Source organism: Oncorhynchus keta, chromosome 7 (genome assembly GCF_023373465.1).
Source record: "Oncorhynchus keta strain PuntledgeMale-10-30-2019 chromosome 7, Oket_V2, whole genome shotgun sequence".
Classification (NCBI taxonomy): Eukaryota; Metazoa; Chordata; class Actinopteri; order Salmoniformes; family Salmonidae; genus Oncorhynchus; species Oncorhynchus keta.
In genome coordinates this window covers 37,821,564-37,847,622 of record NC_068427.1, presented here as the reverse complement: position 1 = coordinate 37,847,622, position 26,059 = coordinate 37,821,564, and the positions used below count along the sequence as shown (strand labels likewise).

Sequence of the window (26,059 nt, the reverse complement as noted above, 5' to 3'; positions counted from 1 at the left end):
CCTGCCTGCCTGATCTTCCTTACTGCCTGCCTGTCTGTCTGTCTGTCTGTCTGTCTGTCCCTGCCTGTCTGTCTGTTGTCTTGGATATGTCTGTCTGTGCCTGTGTCTGCCTGCCTGCCTGTATCTGCCTGCTGCCTGTCTGTCTGTCTCTGTCTGTCTGTCTGTCTGTCTGCGTCTGTCTGTCCCTGGGAGGTTGTTGGAGGCGTGTAGTTCTGCGAGGATATGGATGGCGTAGCTAGCAAGCAAGTGCTGAGGCAAACTGGAACAAACAACTTTCTAACAACGTAATGCCTTTTGCTCTGTTGCAGCTCTGGTGTTACGTTTCAACTGGAACACTGGGTTTCAGCGGTTTCAGCGGTTTCAGCCCAAGCTGTAAAAGGGTTGTTATTCCATCCTGGGCCTTGTTTAAGGTTTCTCCATCAAAGTGCAGATTATCCACCACTTGAACTGATTTACAACATATTTACAGTAGTGCAAAACACAGAGTTAGGACAGTGTACCTACCTCATATGGTGAAGTGATTACACAATAACCAACCAACCATCTGATGTGTTTCTCTCAGTGGTGACGTCCTGTTTTTGTGAATGTATTTTTCTTATGAATGTCTCAAATGAAGGAAACAATGTATAAGGTAATTTATAGTCCATGTTTTCTACATAGTAAACAATTCATTATGTTCTTCTGACATGAAAGACCTGCTGAAGGGTAGTATTGAATGATGGACACCCATGAGTCTCTGAATGCCTTGTGGTTTGTTCAGTAGCCTACTGTAGGTTACTATGCGATGAATGTCCCTTTAGAGAAAAACATCACCGTTTTAGGATATACATCCATCCAAGATCTGATTAGTCATCCCCTAGGTACTAATTACATCAATTTTGAATACATGACACAGCTCTCTCTACTTCTTTTTCCCCCGCCTGCTTAAACCCTTCCAAAACAGCCCAGATATACATCTATGGTCCTGCCCTAAGAGAATGGAACATACTGCATTCTGGGAGATAATATTTGTGGTGCTCTTAATGTGCTGGTTGTGGGAGGCGCAGGGATTGTATTTGTGTCTAAATATAGCCTCCATGGCGCCCCTGTCCTCAGTTAAAGTACAAGCTGATAATCTATGTTTAAACTGATGAGGTCTGGACTGGTTCATATGATCTGCTTCGCCTGTGTCTGTGTCAACCAGCCAATCCGGGATCACACAGAAAACAGACCGAGGGACTGGACATTACAGTATATTTCCCCTGACATAACCTGAACAGAGACAGTGTTGCCATCGCTTGACATACAAAACATTTATCTCAGTACAACAGTGGTACTGGTGGAGCTTCCATTTTCAATCAAGGCACTCTTGGATGATGAAGAAAACAAATGATGAGAATGCAGCCTTTAAGTTGTCGTTGTTTATTTGTCTTGGTTCAAACCCCAGAATGGTTATCCACATCCACACAGATCCCAGATCAGTTAGAAGGCAGCATCCCCTCTCCTCTGCTATGCTCCTATGCTCTACCCTCCATAGGTAAAGGTAAGTAGTAGCTCCAGCTAAGAGAGACCACAGTCACTGGATTATCAGGTGCAAGCAATATGGGAGTACAGGCCTTCTGGGAGTAGCTCAAGCAATATGGGAGTACAGGCCTTCTGGGAGTAGCTCCAGCAATACGGGAGTACAGGCCTTCTGGGAGTAGCTCCACCAATACTATGCAAAGCTACTTTAATAACCCTACCTGCATGTGCATAATTATCTCAATTACCTCGACACCGGTGCCCCCGCACATTGACACATTGACTCTGTACCGGTACCCCCTGTATATAGCCTCCACATTGACTCTGTACCGGTACCCCCTGTATATAGCCTCCACATTGACTCTGTACCGGTACCCCCTGTATATAACCTCCACATTGACTCTGTACCGGTACCCTCTGTATATAGCCTCCACATTGACTCTGTACCGGTACCCCCTGTATATAACCTCCACATTGACTCTGTACCGGTACCCCCTGTATATAGCCTCACATTGACACTGTAACGGTACACCCTGTATATAGCCACCACATTGACTCTGTACCGGTACCCCTTGTATATAGCCTCCACATTGACTCTGTACCGGTACCCTCTGTATATAGCCTCCACATTGACTCTGTACCAGTACCCCCTGTATACAGCCTCCACATTGACTCTGTACCGGTACCCCCTGTATATAACCTCCACATTGACTCTGTACCGGTACCCCCTGTATATAGCCTCACATTGACTCTGTACCGGTTCCCCCTGTATATAGCCTCCACATTGACTCTGTACCGGTACCCCCTGTATATAGCCTCCACATTGAATCTGTACCGGTACCCCCTGTATATAGCCTCCACATGGACTCTGTACCGGTACCCCCTGTATATAGCCTCCACATCGACTCCGTACCGGTACCCCCTGTATATAGCCTCCACATTGACTCTGTACCGGTACCTACCCTCTGTATATAGCCTCCACATTGACTCTGTACCGGTACCCCCTGTATATAACCTCCACATTGACTCTGTACCGGTACCCCCTGTATATAGCCTCACATTGACACTGTAACGGTACACCCTGTATATAGCCACCACATTGACTCTGTACCGGTACCCCTTGTATATAGCCTCCACATTGACTCTGTATCGGTACCCTCTGTATATAGCCTCCACATTGACTCTGTACCAGTACCCCCTGTATACAGCCTCCACATTGACTCTGTACCGGTACCCCCTGTATATAGCCTCCACATTGACTCTGTACCGGTACCCGCTGTATATAGCCTCACATTGACTCTGTACCGGTACCCCCTGTATATATATAGCCTCCACATTGACTCTGTACCGGTACCCCCTGTATATAGCCTCCACATTGACTCTGTACCGGTACCCCCTGTATATAGCCTCACATTGACTCTGTACCGGTACCCCCTGTATATAGCCTCCACATCGACTCCGTACCGGTACCCCCTGTATATAGCCTCCACATTGACTCTGTACCGTACCTACCCCCTGTATATAGCCTCCACATTGACTCTGTACCGGTACCCCTGTATATAGACTCCACATTGACTCTGTACCAGTACCCCCTGTATATAGCCTCCACATTGACTCTGTACCGGTACCCGCTGTATATAGCCTCACATTGACTCTGTACCGGTACCCCTGTATATAGCCTCCACATTGACTCTGTACCGGTACCCCTGTATATAGCCTCCACATTGACTCTGTACCGGTACCCGCTGTATATAGCCTCACATTGACTCTGTACCGGTACCCCCTGTATATAGCCTCCACATCGACTCCTGGTACCCCTGTATATAGCCTCCACATTGACTCTGTACCGGTACCCCCTGTATATAGCCTCCACATTGACTCTGTACCGGTACCCCCTGTATATAGCCTCCACATTGACTCTGTACCAGTACCCCCTGTATATAGCCTCCACATTGACTCTGTACCGGTACCCGCTGTATATAGCCTCACATTGACTCTGTACCGGTACCCCCTGTATATAGCCTCCACATTGACTCTGTACCGGTACCCCCTGTATATAGCCTCCACATTGACTCTGTACCGGTACCCCTGTATATAACCTCCACATTGACTCTGTACCGGTACCCTCTGTATATAGCCTCCACATTGACTCTGTACCCCCTTGTATATAACCTCCACATTGACTCTGTACCGGTACCCCCTGTATATAGCCTCACATTGACTCTGTACCGGTTCACCCTGTATATAGCCTCCACATTGACTCTGTACCGGTACCCCTGTATATAGCCTCACATTGACTCTGTACCGGTTCCCCCTGTATATAGCCTCCACATTGACTCTGTACCGGTACCCCCTGTATATAGGCTCCACATTGACTCTGTACCGGTACCCCTGTATATAGCCTCCACATTGACTCTGTACCGGTACCCCCTGTATATAACCTCCACATTGACTCTGTACCGGTACCCCCTGTATATAGCCTCCACATTGACTCTGTACCGGTACCCCCTGTATATAGCCTCCACATTGACTCTGTACCGGAACCCGCTGTACATATCCCCGCTACTGTTATTCACTGCTGCTCTTTAATTATTTGTTTTTCTTATCTCTTACTTTTTTCTTAATATGTATATTTGAGGTATTTTCTTAAAACTGCATCGTTGGTTAAGGCTTCACTGTAAGGTCTACTACACCTGTTGTATTCGGCGCATGTGATACATAAAATTGGATTTGATTTGATGGAGCTGGTCTGTGTGTCCCCAGGCAGGGCTGCTAGTGGTATGGAGCTGGGCTGTGTGTCCCCAGGCAGGGCTGCTAGTGGTATGGAGCTGGGCTGTGTGTCCCCAGGCAGGGCTGCTTGTGGTATGGAGCTGGGCTGTGTGTCCCCAGGCAGGGCTGCTAGTGGTATGGAGCTGGGCTGTGTGTCCCCAGGCAGGGCTGCTAGTGGTATGGAGCTGGGCCGGGCTGTGTGTTCCTGTGAGACTCATGTGAGCCTGTTTATCTCTGAAGCTGCTCTTTTTTTAGGGGTGGCAGGGTAGCCTAGTGGTTAGAGCGTTTGGACAGGGTAGCCTAGTGGTTAGAGCGTTGGGCAGGGTAGCCTAGTGGTTAGAGCGTTGGACAGGGTAGCCTAGTGGTTAGAGCGTTGGACAGGGTAGCCTAGTGGTTAGAGCGTTGGACAGGGTAGCCTAGTGGTTAGAGCGTTGGACAGGGTAGCCTAGTGGTTAGAGCGTTGGGCAGGGGTAGCCTAGTGGTTAGAGCGTTGGACAGGGTAGCCTAGTGGTTAGAGCGTTGGACAGGGTAGCCTAGTGGTTAGAGCGTTGGACAGGGTAGCCTAGTGGTTAGAGCGTTGGACAGGGTAGCCTAGTGGTTAGAGCGTTGGACAGGGTAGCCTAGTGGTTAGAGCGTTGGACAGGGTAGCCTAGTGGTTAGAGCGTTGGACAGGGTAGCCTGTGGTTAGAGCGTTGGACAGGGTAGCCTAGTGGTTAGAGCGTTGGGCAGGGTAGCCTAGTGGTTAGAGCGTTGGGCAGGGTAGCCTAGTGGTTAGAGCGTTGGACAGGGTAGCCTAGTGGTTAGAGCGTTGGGCAGGGTAGCCTAGTGGTTAGAGGTTGGACAGGGTAGCCTGTGGTTAGAGCGTTGGACAGGGGTAGCCTAGTGGTTAGAGCGTTGGGCAGGGTAGCCTAGTGGTTAGAGCGTTGGACAGGGTAGCCTAGTGGTTAGAGCGTTGGACAGGGTAGCCTAGTGGTTAGAGCGTTGGGCAGGGTAGCCTAGTGGTTAGAGCGTTGGACAGGGTAGCCTAGTGGTTAGAGCGTTGGACAGGGTAGCCTAGTGGTTAGAGCGTTGGACAGGGTAGCCTAGTGGTTAGAGCGTTGGGCAGGGTAGCCTAGTGGTTAGAGCGTTGGACAGGGTAGCCTAGTGGTTAGAGCGTTGGACAGGGTAGCCTAGTGGTTAGAGCGTTGGACAGGGTAGCCTAGTGGTTAGAGCGTTAGGCAGGGTAGCCTAGTGGTTAGAGCGTTGGACAGGGTAGCCTAGTGGTTAGAGCGTTGGACAGGGTAGCCTAGTGGTTAGAGCGTTGGACAGGGTAGCCTAGTGGTTAGAGCGTTGGGCAGGGTAGCCTAGTGGTTAGAGCGTTGGACAGGGTAGCCTAGTGGTTAGAGCGTTGGGCAGGGTAGCCTAGTGGTTAGAGCGTTGGACAGGTAGCCTAGTGGTTAGAGCGTTGGGCAGGGTAGCCTAGTGGTTAGAGCGTTGGGCAGGGTAGCCTAGTGGTTAGAGCGTTGGACAGGGTAGCCTAGTGGTTAGAGCGTTGGACAGGGTAGCCTAGTGGTTAGAGCGTTGGACAGGGTAGCCTAGTGGTTAGAGCGTTGGACAGGGTAGCCTAGTGGTTAGAGCGTTGGGCAGGGTAGCCTAGTGGTTAGAGCGTTGGACAGGGTAGCCTAGTGGTTAGAGCGTTGGACAGGGTAGCCTAGTGGTTATAGCGTTGGGCAGGGTGGCCTAGTGGTTAGAGCGTTGGACAGGGTAGCCTAGTGGTTAGAGCGTTGGACAGGGTAGCCTGTGGTTAGAGCGTTGGACAGGGTAGCCTAGTGGTTAGAGCGTTGGACAGGGTAGCCTAGTGGTTAGAGCGTTGGGCAGGGTAGCCTAGTGGTTAGAGCGTTGGACAGGGTAGCCTAGTGGTTAGAGCGTTGGACAGGGTAGCCTAGTGGTTAGAGCGTTGGGCAGGGTAGCCTAGTGGTTAGAGCGTTGGACAGGGTAGCCTAGTGGTTAGAGCGTTGGACAGGGTAGCCTAGTGGTTAGAGCGTTGGACAGGGTAGCCTAGTGGTTAGAGCGTTGGGCAGGGTAGCCTAGTGGTTAGAGCGTTGGACAGGGTAGCCTAGTGGTTAGAGCGTTGGACAGGGTAGCCTAGTGGTTAGAGCGTTGGACAGGGTAGCCTAGTGGTTAGAGCGTTGGACAGGGTAGCCTAGTGGTTAGAGCGTTGGGCAGGGTAGCCTAGTGGTTAGAGCGTTGGACAGGGTAGCCTAGTGGTTAGAGCGTTGGGCAGGGTAGCCTAGTGGTTAGAGCGTTGGGCAGGGTAGCCTAGTGGTTAGAGCGTTGGACAGGGTAGCCTAGTGGTTAGAGCGTTGGACAGGGTAGCCTAGTGGTTAGAGCGTTGGGCAGGGTAGCCTAGTGGTTAGAGCGTTGGACAGGGTAGCCTAGTGGTTAGAGCGTTGGACAGGGTAGCCTAGTGGTTAGAGCGTTGGACAGGGTAGCCTAGTGGTTAGAGCGTTGGACAGGGTAGCCTAGTGGTTAGAGCGTTGGGCAGGGTAGCCTAGTGGTTAGAGCGTTGGACAGGGTAGCCTAGTGGTTAGAGCGTTGGACAGGGTAGCCTAGTGGTTAGAGCGTTGGACAGGGTAGCCTAGTGGTTAGAGCGTTGGACAGGGTAGCCTAGTGGTTAGAGCGTTTGACAGGGTAGCCTAGTGGTTAGAGCGTTGGACAGGGTAGCCTAGTGGTTAGAGCGTTGGGCAGGGTAGCCTAGTGGTTAGAGCGTTGGACAGGGTAGCCTAGTGGTTAGAGCGTTGGGCAGGGTAGCCTAGTGGTTAGAGCGTTGGGCAGGGTAGCCTAGTGGTTAGAGCGTTGGACAGGGTAGCCTAGTGGTTAGAGCGTTGGACAGGGTAGCCTAGTGGTTAGAGCGTTGGACAGGGTAGCCTAGTGGTTAGAGCGTTGGGCAGGGTAGCCTAGTGGTTAGAGCGTTGGACAGGGTAGCCTAGTGGTTAGATCGTTGGACAGGGTAGCCTAGTGGTTAGAGCGTTGGGCAGGGTAGCCTAGTGGTTAGAGCGTTGGACAGGGTAGCCTAGTGGTTAGAGCGTTGGACAGGGTAGCCTAGTGGTTAGCCTAGCGTTGGGCAGGGTAGCTTAGTGGTTAGAGAGTTGGGCAGGGTAGCCTAGTGGTTAGAGCGTTGGACAGGGTAGCCTAGTGGTTAGAGCGTTGGACAGGGTAGCCTAGTGGTTAGAGCGTTGGACAGGGTAGCCTAGTGGTTAGAGCGTTGGACAGGGTATCCTAGTGGTTAGAGCGTTGGGCAGGGTAGCCTAGTGGTTAGAGCCTAGTGGTTAGAGCGTTGGACAGGGTAGCCTAGTGGTTAGAGGTTGGGCAGGGTAGCCTAGTGGTTAGAGCGTGGGACAGGGTAGCCTAGTGGTTAGAGCGTTGGACAGGGTAGCCTAGTGGTTAGAGCGTTGGACAGGGTAGCCTAGTGGTTAGAGCGTTGGGCAGGGTAGCCTAGTGGTTAGAGCGTTGGACAGGGTAGCCTAGTGGTTAGAGCGTTGGACAGGGTAGCCTAGTGGTTAGAGCGTTGGACAGGGTAGCCTAGTGGTTAGAGCGTTGGACAGGGTAGCCTAGTGGTTAGAGCGTTGGACAGGGTAGCCTAGTGGTTAGAGCGTTGGGCAGGGTAGCCTAGTGGTTAGAGCGTTGGACAGGGTAGCCTAGTGGTTAGAGCGTTGGACAGGGTAGCCTAGTGGTTAGAGCGTTGGACAGGGTAGCCTAGTGGTTAGAGCGTTGGGCAGGGTAGCCTAGTGGTTAGAGCGTTGGACAGGGTAGCCTAGTGGTTAGAGCGTTGGGCAGGGTAGCCTAGTGGTTAGAGCGTTGGACAGGGTAGCCTAGTGGTTAGAGCGTTGGACAGGGTAGCCTAGTGGTTAGAGCGTTGGACAGGGTAGCCTAGTGGTTAGAACGTTGGACAGGGTAGCCTAGTGGTTAGAGCGTTGGACAGGGTAGCCTGGTGGTTAGAGCGTTGGGCAGGGTAGCCTAGTGGTTAGAGCGTTGGACAGGGTAGCCTAGTGGTTAGAGCGTTGGGCAGGGTAGCCTAGTGGTTAGAGCGTTGGACAGGGTAGCCTAGTGGTTAGAGCGTTGGGCAGGGTAGCCTAGTGGTTAGAGCGTTGGGCAGGGTAGCCTAGTGGTTAGAGCGTTGGACAGGGTAGCCTAGTGGTTAGAGCGTTGGACAGGGTAGCCTAGTGGTTAGAGCGTTGGACAGGGTAGCCTAGTGGTTAGAGCGTTGGGCAGGGTAGCCTAGTGGTTAGAGCGTTGGACAGGGTAGCCTAGTGGTTAGAGCGTTGGACAGGGTAGCCTAGTGGTTAGAGCGTTGGGCAGGGTAGCCTAGTGGTTAGAGCGATGGGCAGGGTAGCCTAGTGGTTAGAGCGTTGGACAGGGTAGCCTAGTGGTTAGAGCGTTGGACAGGGTAGCCTAGTGGTTAGAGCGTTGGGCAGGGTAGCTTAGTGGTTAGAGAGTTGGGCAGGGTAGCCTAGTGGTTAGAGCGTTGGACAGGGTAGCCTAGTGGTTAGAGCGTTGGACAGGGTAGCCTAGTGGTTAGAGCGTTGGACAGGGTAGCCTAGTGGTTAGAGCGTTGGACAGGGTAGCCTAGTGGTTAGAGCGTTGGGCAGGGTAGCCTAGTGGTTAGAGCGTTGGACAGGGTAGCCTAGTGGTTAGAGCGTTGGACAGGGTAGCCTAGTGGTTAGAGCGTTGGGCAGGGTAGCCTAGTGGTTAGAGCGTTGGACAGGGTAGCCTAATGGTTAGAGCGTTGGACAGGGTAGCCTAGTGGTTAGAGCGTTGGACAGGGTAGCCTAGTGGTTAGAGTGTTGGGCAGGGTAGCCTAGTGGTTAGAGCGTTGGACAGGGTAGCCTAGTGGTTAGAGCGTTGGACAGGGTAGCCTAGTGGTTAGAGCGTTGGACAGGGTAGCCTAGTGGTTAGAGCGTTGGACAGGGTAGCCTAGTGGTTAGAGCGTTGGGCAGGGTAGCCTAGTGGTTAGAGCGTTGGACAGGGTAGCCTAGTGGTTAGAGCGTTGGACAGGGTAGCCTAGTGGTTAGAGCGTTGGACAGGGTAGCCTAGTGGTTAGAGCGTTGGGCAGGGTAGCCTAGTGGTTAGAGCGTTGGACAGGGTAGCTTAGTGGTTAGAGCGTTGGACAGGGTAGCCTAGTGGTTAGAGCGTTGGACAGGGTAGCCTAGTGGTTAGAGCGTTGGACAGGGTAGCCTAGTGGTTAGAGCGTTGGACAGGGTAGCCTAGTGGTTAGAGCGTTGGACAGGGTAGCCTAGTGGTTAGAGCGTTGGGCAGGGTAGCCTAGTGGTTAGAGCGTTGGGCAGGGTAGCCTAGTGGTTAGAGCGTTGGACAGGGTAGCCTAGTGGTTAGAGCGTTGGGCAGGGTAGCCTAGTGGTTAGAGCGTTGGACAGGGTAGCCTAGTGGTTAGAGCGTTGGACAGGGTAGCCTAGTGGTTAGAGCGTTGGACAGGGTAGCCTAGTGGTTAGAGCGTTGGACTAGTAAGTGAAAGGATGCACGTTCAAATCCCTGAGCTGACAAGGTACAAATCTGTCATTCTGCCCCTGAACAGGCAGTTAACCCACTCTTCCTAGGCCGTCATTGGAAATAAGAATTTGTTCATAACTGACTTGCCTGGTTAAATAAAGGTAAAAAAAACATTTAAAAATCCAGTGCTGCTCTTTTTCCAAATAGCATTGAAGTTCACTTAGATTTTTTGTTTGTGTCTTTCCAATAGGAAATATATTTGTATTTTTGCTAGGTGATGATTTGGTTTGGCCACATTTTCTGAGTGCTGTCCTGAGGCTCTATGGGGTTGGTTTGGGTTAGTGAACCGAGCATCAGAACCAGCTGACTGAGGGGACTCTTCTCTTGTTTCATCTCTTGACATTGTACAGCTGTGTGATGAAATTTGATGGCTCTTTTTTCTATTCGAGTAAGGAGGGGGTATTGGACAAATTCTGCTCTACATGCGTTATTTGGAGTTTTTCTTTGCTCTGCATGCAGTATTTCTACTGGATGTTTGTCCCATTTGGTAAATTCATTATTAGAGAGGGGACCCCATACTTCGCTGCCATATAGTGCAATTGGTTCTACAACTGATTTGATTTATTTTTTGACAGATTCTAATTGGAAATTTGATTTTAATGTTCCTTTTAATGGCATAGAATGACCTCTCTCTCTCTGTGTCGATTTCTCTCTTTGTCTATCTATCTCTCTCTCTCACTCCTTCTCTCAGTGTCTCACTTTCTATCTCACTCCTCTGTCTCTCTTTCTCTCTCTCTCTTTTGCTCTCTCGCGCTCTCTAACTCTCTCTCAATTCAATTTCAATTCAAGGGCTTTATTGGCATGGGAAACATGTGTTAACATTGCCAAAGCAAGTGAGGTAGATAATATATAAAGTGAAATAAACAATAAAAATTAACAGTAAACATTACACATACAGTGCCTTGCGAAAGTATTCGGCCCCCTTGAACTTTGCGACCTTTTGCCACATTTCAGGCTTCAAACATAAAGTTATAAAACTGTATTTTTTTGTGAAGCATCAACAACAAGTGGGACACAATCATGAAGTGGAACGACATTTATTGGATATTTCAAACTTTTTTAACAAATCAAAAACTGAAAAATTGGGCGTGCAAAATTATTCAGCCCCCTTTTAAGTTAATACTTTGTAGCGCCACCTTTTGCTGCGATTACAGCTGTAAGTCGCTTGGGGTATGTCTCTATCAGTTTTGCACATCGAAAGACTGACATTTTTTCCCATTCCTCCTTGCAAAACAGCTCGAGCTCAGTGAGGTTGGATGGAGAGCATTTGTGAACAGCAGTTTTCAGTTCTTTCCACAGATTCTCGATTGGATTCAGGTCTGGACTTTGACTTGGCCATTCTAACACCTGGATATGTTTATTTTTGAACCATTCCATTGTAGATTTTGCTTTATGTTTTGGATCATTGTCTTGTTGGAAGACAAATCTCTGTCCCAGTCTCAGGTCTTTTGCAGACTCCATCAGGTTTTCTTCCAGAATGGTCCTGTATTGGATCCATCCATCTTCCCATCAATTTTAACCATCTTCCCTGTCCCTGCTGAAGAAAAGCAGGCCCAAACCATGATGCTGCCACCACCATGTTTGACAGTGGGGATGGTGTTCAGGGTGATGAGCTGTGTTGCTTTTACGCCAAACATAAGTTTTGCATTGTTGCCAAAAAGTTCAATTTTGGTTTCATCTGACCAGAGCACCTTCTTCCACATGTTTGGTGTGTCTCCCAGGTGGCTTGTGGCAAACTTTAAACAACACTTTTTATGGATATCTTTAAGAAATGGCTTTCTTCTTGCCACTCTTCCATAAAGGCCATATTTGTGCAATATACGACTGATTGTTGTCCTATGGACAGAGTCTCCCACCTCAGCTGTAGATCTCTGCAGTTCATCCAGAGTGATCATGGGCCTCTTGGCTGCATCTCTGATCAGTCTTCTCCTTGTATGAGCTGAACGTTTAGAGGGACGGCCAGGTCTTGGTAGATTTGCAGTGGTCTGATACTCCTTCCATTTCAATATTATCGCTTGCACAGTGCTCCTTGGGATGTTTAAAGCTTGGGAAATCTTTTTGTATCCAAATCCGGCTTTAAACTTCTTCACAACAGTATCTCGGACCTGCCTGGTGTGTTCCTTGTTCTTCGTGATGCTCTCTGCGCTTTTAACGGACCTCTGAGACTATCACAGTGCAGGTGCATTTATACGGAGACTTGATTACACACAGGTGGATTGTATTTATCATCATTGGTAATTTAGGTCAACATTGGATCATTCAGAGATCCTCACTGAACTTCTGGAGAGAGTTTGCTGCACTGAAAGTAAAGGGGCTGAATAATTTTGCACGCCCAATTTTTCAGTTTTTGATTTGTTAAAAAAGTTTGAAATATCCAACAAATGTCGTTCCACTTCATGATTGTGTCCCACTTGTTATTGATTCTTCACAAAAAAATACAGTTTTATATCTTTATGTTTGAAGCCTGAAATGTGGCAAAAGGTCACAAAGTTCAAGGGGGCCGAATACTTTCGCAAGGCACTGTACAATAAAGACATTACAAATGTCATATTATATATATACAGTGTTTTAACAATGTACAAATGGTAAAGGACACAAGATAAAATAAATAAGCATAAATATGGGTTGTATTTACAATGGTGTGTGTTCTTCACTGGTTGCCCTTTTCTCGTGGCAACAGGTCACAAATCTTGCTGCTGTGATGGCACACTGTGGAATTTCACCCAGTAGATATGGGACTTTTTCAAAATTGGATTTGTTTTCGAATTCTTTGTGGATCTGTGTGATCTGGGGGAAATATGTCTCTCTAATATGGTCATACATTGGGCAGGAGGTTAGGAAGTGCAGCTCAGTTTCCACCTCATTTTGTGGGCAGTGAGCACATAGCCTGTCTTCTCTTGAGAGCCATGTCTACGGCGGCCTTTCTCAATTGCATTTACATACATTTACATTTAAGTCATTTAGCAGACGCTCTTATCCAGAGCGACTTACAAATTGGTGCATTCACCTTATGACATCCAGTGGAACAACCACTTTACAATAGTGCATCTAAATCTTTTAGGGGGGTGAGAAGGATTACTTATCCTATCCTAGGTATTCCTTAAAGAGGTGGGGTTTCAGGTGTCTCCGGAAGGTGGTGATTGACTCCGCTGTCCTGGCGTCGTGAGGGAGTTTGTTCCACCATTGGGGGGCCAGAGCAGCGAACAGTTTTGACTGGGCTGAGCGGGAACTGTACTTCCTCAGTGGTAGGGAGGCGAGCAGGCCAGAGGTGGATGAACGCAGTGCCCTTGTTTGGGTGTAGGGCCTGATCAGAGCCTGGAGGTACTGAGGTGCCGTTCCCCTCACAGCTCCGTAGGCAAGCACCATGGTCTTGTAGCGGCAGATGCTTGGAATTTAGAGTGGTAGAAAGTGGCTTTAGCAGCAGAGACAGAGGAGGAAAATGTAGAGAGGAGGGAGTGAAAGGATGCCAGGTCCGCAGGGAGGCGAGTTTTCCTCCATTTCCGCTCGGCTGCCCGGAGCCCTGTTCTGTGAGCTCGCAATGAGTCGTCGAGCCACGGAGCGGGAGGGGAGGACCGAGCCGGCCTGGAGGATAGGGGACATAGAGAGTCAAAGGATTCAGAAAGGGAGGAGAGGAGGGTTGAGGAGGCAGAATCAGGAGATAGGTTGGAGAAGGTTTGAGCAGAGGGAAGAGATGATAGGATGGAAGAGGAGAGAGTAGCGGGGGAGAGAGAGCGAAGGTTGGGACGGCGCGATACCATCCGAGTAGGGGCAGTGTGGGAAGTGTTGGATGAGAGCGAGAGGGAAAAGGATACAAGGTAGTGGTCGGAGACTTGGAGGGGAGTTGCAATGGGGTTAGTGGAAGAACAGCATCTAGTAAAGATGAGGTCGAGCGTATTGCCTGCCTTGTGCGTATTGCCTGCCTTGCAAGGCTATGCTCACTGAGTCTGTACATAGTCAAAGCTTTCCTTAATTTTGGGTCAGTCACAGTGGTCAGGTATTCTGCCGCTGTGTACTCTCTGGGCCAAATAGCATTCTAGTTTGCTCTGTTTTTTTGTTAATTCTTTCCAATGTGTCAAGTAATTATCTTTTTGTTTTCTCATGATTTGGTTGGGTCTAATTGTGCTGCTGTCCTGGGGCTCTGTAGGGTGTGTTTGTGTTTGTGAACAGAGCCCCAGGACCAGCTTGCTTCGGGGACTCTTCTCCAGGTTAATCTCTCTGAAGGTGATGGCTTTGTTGTGGAAGGTTTGGGAATCGCTTCCTTTTAGGTGGTTATAGAATTTAACGTCTCTTTTCTGGATTTTGATAATTAGTGGGTATCGGCCTAATTCTGCTCTCTCTCTCTCTAACTCTCTCTCTCTCTCTCTCTCTCTCTCTCTCATTATCTCTCTCTCTCTAACTCTCTCTCTCCTCTGTGTCTCTCTCTCTCTAACTCTCTCTCACTAACTCTCTCTCTCTAACTCTCTCTCTCTCTAACTCTCTCTCTCTAACTCTATCTCTCTCTCTCTCTCTCTCTAATTCTCTCTAACTCTCTCTCTCCCTCCCTTCCTCCCCTGCCCTCTTTATCTCCATCTCATGATGAAAGGAACTAGTATTTCAAAAGATATCATGACCTAATGTTAGTCCCCTCCCTTTTTAGGTTCATGTAATAGTAGTTGGGAGGTCAAACAGAGACTGTGCTGAGTTCAATGTCTGGGTGGCTGTAAGACACTGAGCACTGTGCTGAGTTCAATGTATGGGTGGCTGTAAGACACTGAGCACTGTGCTGAGTTCAACATCTGGTTGGCTGTAAGATACAGAGCACTGTGCTGAGTTCAATGTCTGGTTGGCTGTAAGACACTGAGCACTGTGCTGAGTTCAACATCTGGTTGGCTGTAAGATACGGAGCACTGTGCTGAGTTCAACATCTGGTTGGCTGTAAGATACGGAGCACTGTGCTGAGTTCAATGTCTGGTTGGCCGTAAGATACTGAGCACTGTGCTGAGTTCAATGTCTGGGTGGCTGTAAGATACGGAGCACTGTGCTGAGTTCAATGTCTGGTTGGCTGTAAGATACTGAGCACTGTGCTTGCAAGTAACTGGAGATAACTCTCTCTCTGCATTTCTCACTCTCTCTGTCTCTGTGTGTCTCACTCTCTCTATGTCTCTGTGTGTGTGTGTCTCTCTCTCTGTCTCTGTCTCTCTGTCTCTCTCTCTCTCTGTGTCTCTCTCTGTCTCTGTGTGTGTGTGTCTCTCTCTCTCTCTCTCTGCGTTTCTCACTATTTGTCTCTGTGTCTCCCTCTCTCTGTCTCTGTGTGTGTCTCCCTCTCTCTGTCTCTGTGTGTGTCTCCCTCTCTCTGCCTCTGTGTGTGTCTCTGTCTGTCTCTCTCACTCTGTGTGTGTCTCTCTCTCTTTGTGTGTATGTGTGTGTGCGTGTGTGTCTTGCAGTATCCTGTTTGCAGATATTGAAGGGTTTACCAGTCTCGCGTCCCAGTGTACTGCCCAGGAGCTGGTGATGACTCTCAATGAACTGTTTGCCCGCTTCGACAAGCTGGCTGCGGTGAGAGCACACACATCACACACTCTCTCACTCTGACACACACACACACACACACACACACACACACACACACACACACACACACACACACACACACACACACACACACACACACACACACACACACACACACACACACACACACACACATACATTTTAACTTCACAACAAGGACAAGCTCAGCTTCTCAGCTATGTGTTCTGGAAGTCACAAAGAATGATTACTAAAGCTTTCCATTAAAGTTTTTGTTTGATTTTTCTCTTAAGTTGCATATGATCACCCTGTGTTTTTCCACCCCCACTACCCCATTAACTTTATGGCCTTGAATGCTAAATAACAAAGAATCAAGCACACACACACAATAGCCTATGTTGTGTCTTTTACAGTACACACAAAATTGTTATTTTCTCTTTTAGTGATAATTAAAATGTAGGGGCGGCGGCTCATTTTAATATTTGGGGTTTGTTCACAGCTATTTTTGTGCAACCGTGAGTGAGAGTGTCATTTCAGTTGATCTAATATGTTGTGCTATGCCAGTACATGTTATATATGACAATGTCCAGTGATTGTGTCTTGTGAAAGACTCACGTTTGGCCTTGTGTTAATTGAGAATGATTGACTAAGTCAATAGTTCTCATTCTCTCCTCAGGGACACCCAGCTGTTGCAGAGCTAGCATACCTGATTCAACTTAAATAATAAATAATACATAAATAATAATAATAATAAATAATAAATAAACACAATAAACACAATAATAACATCTGAATAAAAACTCTGTATGGTTCTACAAAGAATCTTTGAGATTTAGAAAGGTTCTTTACAGAACCATTATCTATAAAGAACCATAAAAAAGGGTTCTATATAGCCCCAAAAAGGGTTGTAACCATGGCAGAATTTTGGTGTTACATAGAAGCTTCTTTTAATGGTTCTTTATAGAACCTTAGGAAAGTTTTCTTTATAGCACCATACTGGCTCCATTTAGAACCTTATGAGTATGGCTCTTTATAGAACCGCTTTGGTAACAAGCCAAAGAACCCTTATTAGGCACTATATAGAACCATTTGTTTTTAGTGTGTAAAACAGTGATAATGGAGTGCAGTAGGACTTTCTCCTCACAAAGCTCTGTTGTTTACAGTGAGAAGGAGGGAAATAATGGCACATGGTTATTAATAACAGTATTTTACACTGCAGGGAAATTGTATTTAAAAAAGATCAAATTGTTTTATAAAACTATTTATAACATACTGTATAAAGAGGGCTTTTTGCAGTACCAATTCCCAGAAAAGGAAGAACAGTAATTCCTTGAACACGCTTCCAGACCTTGACGTTCCCACTGGGAACAATTCGTTTCTGATGTCATTCAACATGAACAGATGTGAAAGGCCAAACCCTTAACATATCTATGGCATGAGGAATATGGTATTTAGACTTGGTATTTATTCATAAGTGACAGTACATTATAAATGGGTAACACTGCTCTGTATGTATCATACCACATACATGCCAGATCTTCAGTTTCATCCCAAGTGTTGGTCAAATGTGAAGCCAGAATTCTGTAGCCTAGATACAGTATATTTGTCAGGTTTTAAATGCTAAGGAATTATTTTACATTGACATTTTAGTCATGAAGCTTTTATCCAGAGAGACAATACAAAGTGCATTTCAATAAGCAATAATAATAAATATTGTAATCATGGTATGTAAAACCCTCTACTGTATAAAGGAAACGCTATTAACACACTAACACATTCTGTGTACGTGTGTGTGCATGCATACATGTGTGTCTGTGTGTCCAATACGTGGGCTTGTATTACTATCCTCGTAGATACCTGAAATCCCCCAAAGTCCCCACAAGGACAGCAAAACCAGGACAATTCCCCCTCTTGGGGTCGTGGGGAGCCCACAAGACAATGGCTATTTTGGGGTAGTGGTTATGTTTAGTGTTGAGTAAAGGTTAGGGTTAGGGTAAGGGTTAGGTTTAGTGTTAGGAGTTAGGGAAAATAGGATTTGAATAGAAATAGATCATGAAAGGTATGCTGTCTGTGTGTCAATAGGAAAACCACTGCCTGCGTATTAAGATCCTGGGAGACTGCTACTACTGTGTGTCTGGGCTGCCAGAGGCCCGGGCCGACCACGCATCCTGCTGTGTGGAGATGGGGGTGGACATGATCGAGGCCATCTCGTGAGTATGACATGGCCACATACAGAGCCTTCAGAAAGTATTCATGCCCCTTGACTTATTCCACATTTTGTTGTGTTACAGTCTGAGTTCAACATGGATAAATAGATATTTTTTCAAACCCATCCACAAACAATACCCCACAATGACAAAATGAAAACATTTTCATTTACATAAGTATCCAATTGTCCTGCTGAAAGTTGAGTTTTTCTCCCAGTGTCTGTTGGAAAGCAGACTGAACCAGGTTTTCCTCTAGGATTTTGCCCGTGCTTAGCTTTATTCCGTTTCTTTTTACCCTAAAAAAAACTCCATAGTTTTTGCTGATGACAAGCATACTTATTCTGCCCTTGAGTTGCGTTCCCATGCAAAACTAGACAGATAGCTAACAACTAAGTCTTCAATAAAACTCCCAAGGCGTGACTTTTCTTGAATTAATATATTGAAACGTTTATGTTGTGAAACTGCAAAATACAGAAAAGAATATACTTTAGTGTTCAATTCACACCGACATACTGTAGCTGTACATTAAACATTTGAAGTTGCATAAATACAAAGCACGCGCTAAGGTACCATGCATCTGGCATGATGCCAAACCATATAGCTAATTGACCCGCACAGACAGCTGTGTTAGGCTAGGAGGTGGTTGTGTTGTACTGACCAGTACCCGGTGTTCGCGGGGTCCGACCTGTCAATCAACCTGCTATCTGCCAATCACGGGAATGCCTGGAATGTTCTGATGCCGGGCATCCTGGTGGTTGGCGGAGTGGCGTGGAGGGGGGTTGGGCAGGGGGGTGGAGCATTGGAAGTTAAGACCAGGTTCAGCCTTTGTTCTCTCTCTCTTACGTCTGGGTTTCACAAGAGAAGGTCACGATTGGCTTGTGGGTTATCTGTCATCTATTTGGCGTGTGCTACGGCCCAAACAGTAGCCTGTGTAAAGTTGGTGTAATAAACCGTCAATTCGTAAACTCAAGCCTCTGTCTGGACAATTGTTCATTTATGATCTAGTCAGGTCATTACAATATGGTAATTGCTCCTTTCATTACTCTAATAATGTATAACCATCTATGTAGAATAACAAAGCATATTACACTAGAAACAGTAACAAAACTACAGTATTGTATATTTTACAATTCGTTTGCATGACGCATGAGCAAAGTAATACAGCTAACGACATACACAAAAGGCATTGCAATTTGTGAGTAAATGCAACCAACATTGATATGTAAGAAACTATCAATAACAAAGATTATCATCATTAGTTAAATGCTTGAATCGAACTTACAAACAAATATTTTTCCAAGGCTGAAGCGTGACAAGAAATAACTACATTGAAAGACCTGCACCGTAGCGTTGTTTGTAGCTGCTTCTATGCGTGCAAAACAAATTCTGAACTTCCCGTTTGCGTTGACTTTCTAAGTACCAGAAAGCGCCACTAGGGGGCAAATAACACCATTGAACACAATGAAAATCCAATTTAACCATTGTAATAAAATAATCTGTTACCTTCTAACAGGATGGCAGCACAATACTCATAAAATGATGTAGCCATCACCATGCTTGAAACATTTTAAAGTGGTACTCAGTGATCTATTGTGTTGGATTTCACATCAAATCAAATGTTATTTCTCACATGAGCCAAATACAACAGGTGTAGACCTCACCATCAAATCAAATCAAATGTATTTATAAAGCCCTTCGTACTCAAAGTGCTGTACAGAAACCCAGCCTAAAACCCCAAACAGCAAGCAATGCAGGTGTAGAAGCACAGTGGCTAGGAAAAACTCCCTAGAAAGGCCAAAACCTAGGAAGAAACCTAGAGAGGAACCAGGCTATGAGGGGTGGCCAGTCCTTTTCGGGTTTTGCCCGGTGGAGAATATAAACGAACATGCCCAAGATGTTCAAATGTTCATAAATGACCAGCATAGTCAAATAATAATAATCACAGTAGTTGTCGAGGGTGCAGCAAGTCAGCACCTCAGGAGTAAATGTCAGTTGGCTTTTCATAGCCGATCATTAAGAGTATCTCTACCACTCCTGCTGTCTCCAGAGAGTTGAAAACAGCAGGTCTGGGACCGGTAGCACGTCTGGTGAACAGGTCAGGATTCCATAGCCGCAGGCAGAACAGTTGATACTGGAGCAGCAGCACGGCCAGGTGGACTGGTGACAGCAAGGAGTCATCATGCCAGGTAGTCCTGAGTCATGGTCCTAGGGCTCACATCCTCCGAGAGAAAGAGAGAATTAGAGAGAGCATACTTAAATTCACACAGGACACCGGATAAGATAGAAGTACTCCAGATATAACAAACTGACCCTAGCCCCCTGACACATAAACTACTGCAGCATAAATACTGGAGGCTGAGGCAGGAGGGGTCAGGAGACACTGTGGCCCCATCCGATGATAACCCCGGACAGGGCCAAACAGGAAAGATATAACCCCACCCCCCCACCATGAAATGCTTACTAACAAGCCCTTAACCAACAATTAACTAAAGTTTTAAAATATATATATATTAATAATAATAACAATAATAAGTCTATAGACAGGAGTACTAGTACTGAGTCAATGTGCGCGGGTACAGGTTAGTTGAGGTAATTTGTACATGTACGTATGGGTAAAGTGACTATGCATAGATAATAAACAGTGAGAAGCAGCAGTGTAAAAACAAAAGGGGGGTGTTACAATGTCAATAGTTTGGGTGGCTATTTGATTAATTGTTGAACAGTCTTATGGCTTGGGAGTAGAAGCTGTTATGGAGCCTTTTGGTATCGCTTTCCCCGGTACCGCTTGCCATGCGGTAGCAGAAAGAACAGTCTAAGTATTGGGTGACTAGATTCTTTGACTGTAAGGCGCTACAGAAGGAAGTGCGTACTGCCTAGTATATAGGTCCTGGATGGCAGGAAGCTTGGCCCCAGTAATGTACTGGGCCGTACGCACTTCGCTCTGTTGCGCTTTACGGGCGGATGCCGAGCAGTTGCCATACCAGGCGGTGATGCCACCGGTCAGGATGCTCTCGATGGTGCAGCTGTAGAACTTTTTGAGGATCTGGGGACCCATGGCAAATCTTTTCAGTCTCCTGAGGGAGAAAAGGTGTTGTCATGCCCTCTTCATGACTGTCTTGGTGTGTTTGGACCATGATAGTTTGTTGGGGATGTGGACACCAAGGAACTTGAAACTCTCGACCGGCTCCACTGCAGCCCCATCGATGTGAATGGGGGAGTGTTCGATGTGAATGGGGGAGTATTTTCCTGTAGTCCACGATCAGCTCCTTTGTCTTGATCATGTTGAGGGAGAGGCTATTTTCCTGGCACCTCACTGTCAGGTCTATGACTTCCTCTCCATAGGCTGTCTCATCATTGTTGTTGATCAGGCTTACCACTGTTGTGTCGTCTGCAAACTTAATGATGGTGTTGGAGACGTGCTTGGCCACATATTCGTGGGTGAGCAGGGAGTACAGGAGGGGGCTAAGCACACACCCCTGATGGGCCCCCGTGTTGAGGATCAGCGTGGCGGTTGTGTTGTTGCCTACCCTTACCACTTGTGGGTGGCCCGTCAGGAAGTCCAGGATCCAGTTGCAGAGGGAGGTGTTTATATTCCCAGAGTCCTTAGCTTAGTGATGAGCTTTGAGGGTACTATGGTGTTGAACGCTGAGCTGTAGTCAATGAACAGCATTCTAATATAGGTTATCCTTTTGTCCCGGTGGGAAAGGGCAGTGTGGAGTGCGATTAAGATTGCGTCATCTGTGGATCTGTTGGGGCGTTAAAGTGAATTGGAGTGGGTCTAGGGTTTTTGGGATAACGTGTTGATGTGAGCCATGACCAGCCTTTCAAAGCACTTCATGGCTACCGACGTGAGTGCTACGGGGCTGTAGTCATTTGGCTGGTTACCTTCGCTTTCTTGGAAACAGGTATTATGTAGGTATTACAGACTCGGTCAAGGAGAGGTTGAAAATGTCAGTGAAGATACTTGCCAGTTGATACGTGCATGCTCTGAGTACACTTCCTGGTAATCCGTCTGGCCCCGTGGCCTTGTGAATGTTGACTTGCTTAAAGGTCTTGCTCACATCGGCTACGGAGAGCATGATCACACAGTCATCTGGAACAGCTAGTGCTCTCATGCATGCTTCGAAGCAAGCATAAAGGCATTTAGCTCGTCTGGTAGGCTCGCGTCACTGGGCAGCTCACGGCTGGGCTTCCCTTTGTAGTCCGTAAGAATTTGCAAGCCCTGCCACATCTGACGATGTAGTAGGATTCAATCTTAGTCCTGTATTGATGCTTTACCTGTTTGATGGTTCTTCTTTTCACTTTGTCATTAGGTTAGTATTGTGGAGTAACTACAATGTTGTTGATCCATCCTCAGTTTTCTCCTATTACAGCCATTAAAATCTGTAACTGTTTAAAGTCATCAATGGCCTCATGGTGAAATCCCTGAGCGGTTTTCTTCCTCTCCGGCAATTGAGTTAGGAAGGACGCCTGTATCTTTGTAGTGACACCATTCAAAATGTAATTAATAACTTGCCCATGCTCAAAGGGATATTACATTTCAGCAATTTTTTTACCCATCGACCAATAGGTGCCTTTCTATGCAAGGCATTGCAAACCTCCCTGGTCTTTGTGACTGAATGATCTTACAGATAATTGTATGTATGGGGTACAGAGATGAGGAAGTCATAAACAATATATGTTTGACAATATTATTGCACACAGAATGAGTCAATGCAAATTATTATGTGACTGTTTAAGCAAATGTTTACTCCTGTACTTATTTAGGCTTGCCATAACAAAAGGCTTGAATACTAATACTTATTGACTTTATAGCTTATAATTTTTTATTAAAATTTGTTTAAAAAATTCTAAACACAATTCCAGGCCAGTGACACAAAATCTCAATTTAATCCATTTTAAACAGACTGTAACACATCAAAATGTGGAAAAAGTAAACCGGTGTGAATATTTTCTGAAAGCACTGTAAACTGTCTATATTATATAAAAGTATGTGTCAATGGAAAACAACAGACCTTGTCTGGTCTGGCTCTGTCCAGTACAGCTCACGGTAAAACACCCTTGTCTAGAGAGGATTTTTCTTTCACCCTGGTACTGGAGAGCCACAGAATGTGCAGGTCTTTGTTCCAGAGAGGTGGTAGGAGGCAGGTATGCATTAGTTCCATTGTACTCTACTTTAATCCCAGTACTGAGAAACCAAACAGTTGGCAAGTTCAAATCAAGTTTATTCTATCCCCACGAAGAGGCACTTAGCCTAATTTGTCTCTGCAGAGGTTGAGTCAACGACTGCTCTGAGGTGGCCCTGCCTTAGAACATTAGTTCTGACGTCATAATGAGGTTTGGATGATTACAGTATGCCACCGGCCATATCTAATAAAGAAAGACCACACACACCATTTCACTACTCTCTCTCTCTGACTCCTGTAAGAGGAGGTGAGTCATTATAAAGGACGGGCGGGGCCACACAGACACTGTGGTCCTGTCCTCTGTCTGCTCTGCCCTCTGGTCAGTCAGTCGGTTGGTCGATCAGTCGGTCAGTCAGTCAAGTGGTCGGTCAGTCAAGTTGTCGGTCAGTCAAATGGTCGGTCAGTTAGTCGGTCAGTTGGTCGGTCGGTCAGTCAGTCGCAGTCAAGTGGTCGGCCAGTCAGTCGGTCAGTCAATTAGTCAGTCAGTCGGTCATTCTAGTGGTCAGTCGGTCAGTCAGTCGGTCAGTCAGTCGGTCGGTCGGTCAGTATGTCAGTCAGTCAGTCGGTCAGTCAAGTGGTCGGTCGGTCAGTCAGTCAGTCAGTCAGTTAGTCAGTCAGTCGGTCAGTCCAGTGGTCGGTCATACGGTCAGTGGTCGGTCAGTTGGTCAGTATTTCAGTCAGTATTTCGGTCAGTCAGTCGGTCAGTCCATCGATCAGTTGGTTAGTCAAATGGTTGGTCAGGCAAGTGGTCGGTCAGTCAGTCAGTCAAGTAGTCGGTTGGTCAGTCAGTTGGTCAGTATGTTGGTCAGTCAGTCCGTCAGTCAAGTGGTCGGTCAGTCAGCCGGTCAGTCAATTAGTCAGTCAGTCGGTCATTCTAGTGGTCAGTCGGTCAGTCAGTCGGTCAGTAAGTCAGTCAGTCGGTCGGTCAGTCAGTCGGTCAGTATGTCGGTCAGTCAGTCAGTCGGTCAGTCAAGTGGTCGGTCGGTCAGTCAGTCAGTCAGTCAGTCAGTCAGTTAGTCAGTCAGTCGGTCAGTCAAGTGGTCGGTCAGTTGGTCAGTATTTCAGTCAGTATTTCGGTCAGTCAGTCGGTCAGTCAGTAAGTCGGTTAGTCCATCGATCAGTTGGTTAGTCAAATGGTTGGTCAGGCAAGTGGTCGGTCAGTCAGTCAGTCAAATAGTCGGTTGGTCAGTCAGTTGGTCAGTATGTTGGTCAGTCAGTCCGTCAGTCAAGTGGTCGGTCAGTCAGTCGGTCAGTTAGTTAGTCAGTCAGTAGGTCAGTATGTTAGTCAGTTAGTCAGTCAGTCAAGTGGTCGGTCAGTCAGTTGGTCAGTCAGTCGTTGAGTCGGTCGGTCAGTCGGTCGGTCAGTGAGTTGGGCAGTCAGTCAGTTAAGTGGTTGGTCAGCCTGTTGGTCAGTCAGTCGGTCGGTCAGTCAGTTGCAGTCAAGTGGTCGGTTGGTCAGTCAGTCAGTCGGTCAGTCAATCGGTCAGTCAGTCGGTCATTTAAGTGCTAAGTCAGTCAGTCAAGTAGTCGGTTGGTCAGTCAGTTGGTCAGTATGTTGGTCAGTCAGTCGGTGAGTCGGTCAGTCAAGTGGTCGGTCAATCAGTTGGTCAGTCAGTCGTCGAGTCGGTCAGTAAGTCGGTAAGTCAGTCAGTCAGTCGGTCAGTCAAGTGGTCGGTCATTCGGTCAGTCAAGTGGTCGGTCAGTCGGTTGGTCAGTCATTCAGTCAGTCAAGTGATCGGTCAGTCAATCAAGTGGTCGGTCAGTCAGTCGGCCAGTCAGTTGGCCGGTCACTTGACTGACTGTCTGACTGTCCGACCGACTCACTGACTGACTGACTGACTGACCGACTGACCAACCTACTACTCACCAACTGACCGACTGATTGACCGGCATTTGGCTGACCAACTGACTGACTGACTGACCGACTGACCAACCTACTACTCACCAACTGACCGACTGATTGACCGGCATTTGGCTGACCAACTGACTGACTGACCGACATACTGACCGACCGACTGACTGACTCACCAACCGACCGACCGAAATACTGACCGACTGACTGACTGACCGACTGACCTACTGATCGACTGACCAACAACTTGACTGACCACCCACTTGACTGACTGACTGATTGACCGCCTGACCAACTTACTGACCAACCGACTCACCAGCTGACTGAATGACCTCTTGTCAGTCAGTCGGTCAGTCAAGTGGTAGGTTGGTCGGTAGGTCAGTCAGTCAGTCGGTCAGTAAGTTGGTCAGTCTGTCGATCAGTTAGTCAGTCAAATCGTTGGTCAGTCAAGTGGTCGGTCAGTCGATCAGTCAGTCGGTAAGTCGGTCAGTCAGTCAAGTGGATGGTCGGTCATTCGGTCGGTCGGTTAGTAGGACGGTCAGGCGGTCGGTCAGTCGGTCGGTCAGTCTAGTGGTCGGTCGGTCAGTCGGTGAGTCGGTCAGTAAGCCGGTCAGTCAGTCAGTCGGTCAGTCGGTCAGTCAAGTGGACGGTTGGTCGGTCAGTCAGTTAGTAGGTCGGTCAGTAGGTTGGTCAGTCAGTCAGCCGGTCAGTCAAGTGGTTGGTCAGTCAGTCAGTCAGTCGGTCAGTCAGTTGGTCAGACAGTCAGTCAAGTGGTCGGTCAGTCAGTCGGTCAGTTAGACAGTTTGACCGAACACTTGACCGACTGACTGACTGACCGACCACTTGACTGCGACTGACTGACCGACTAACTGACCGACCATTTGACTGACCGACAACTTGACTGACTGACCACTTGACTGACTGACTGCCCGACTTGCTGACCGACTGACCGACTGACTGACTAACCGACTGACCGACTGACTGACTGACCTACTCCCCGACTGACCGACTGACTGACCGACTACTTGACTGACCGACCGACCAATTGACCGACCGACTGCCTGACCACTTGACTGACCAACTGACCGACCGACCTACTGATCGACTGACCGACCACTTGACTGACCAACCATTTGACTGACCAACCATTTGACTGACCAACCATTTGACTGACTGACTGATCGACGGACTGACCGACTGACTAACCGACTTGATTGACTACTTACTGACCGACCGACTCACAGACTGACTGACTGACTGACCGACCACTTGACTGACCGACTGACCGACTTACTGCCCAACTCACAGACTGACTGACTGACTGACTGACCGACCACTTGACTGACCAACTGACAGTCAGTCAAGTGGTCGGTCGGTTGTGAGTAGGTCGGTCAGTCAGTCGGTCAGTCAGTCAGTCAGTCAGTCAGTCGGTAGGTCAGTCAGTCAGTCAGTCAGTCAGTCAGTCAGTCGGTGAGTCAGTCAGTCGGTGAGTC

The 26,059-nt window shown here is 47.6% G+C and overlaps 1 protein-coding gene across 1 annotated transcript in view; it reads left to right on the top strand.

Moving 5' to 3' along the window:
- Nucleotides 1-26,059, top strand: part of LOC118386422 (adenylate cyclase type 5-like) — a 162,932-nt gene that overhangs the window by 93,133 nt on the left and 43,740 nt on the right. Inside the window, exons 4-5 of the mRNA XM_052522732.1 lie at nt 15,237-15,348; nt 17,404-17,531. Coding sequence (XP_052378692.1) covers nt 15,237-15,348; nt 17,404-17,531 — 240 coding nt within the window. The remainder of the gene's footprint in view (nt 1-15,236; nt 15,349-17,403; nt 17,532-26,059) is intronic.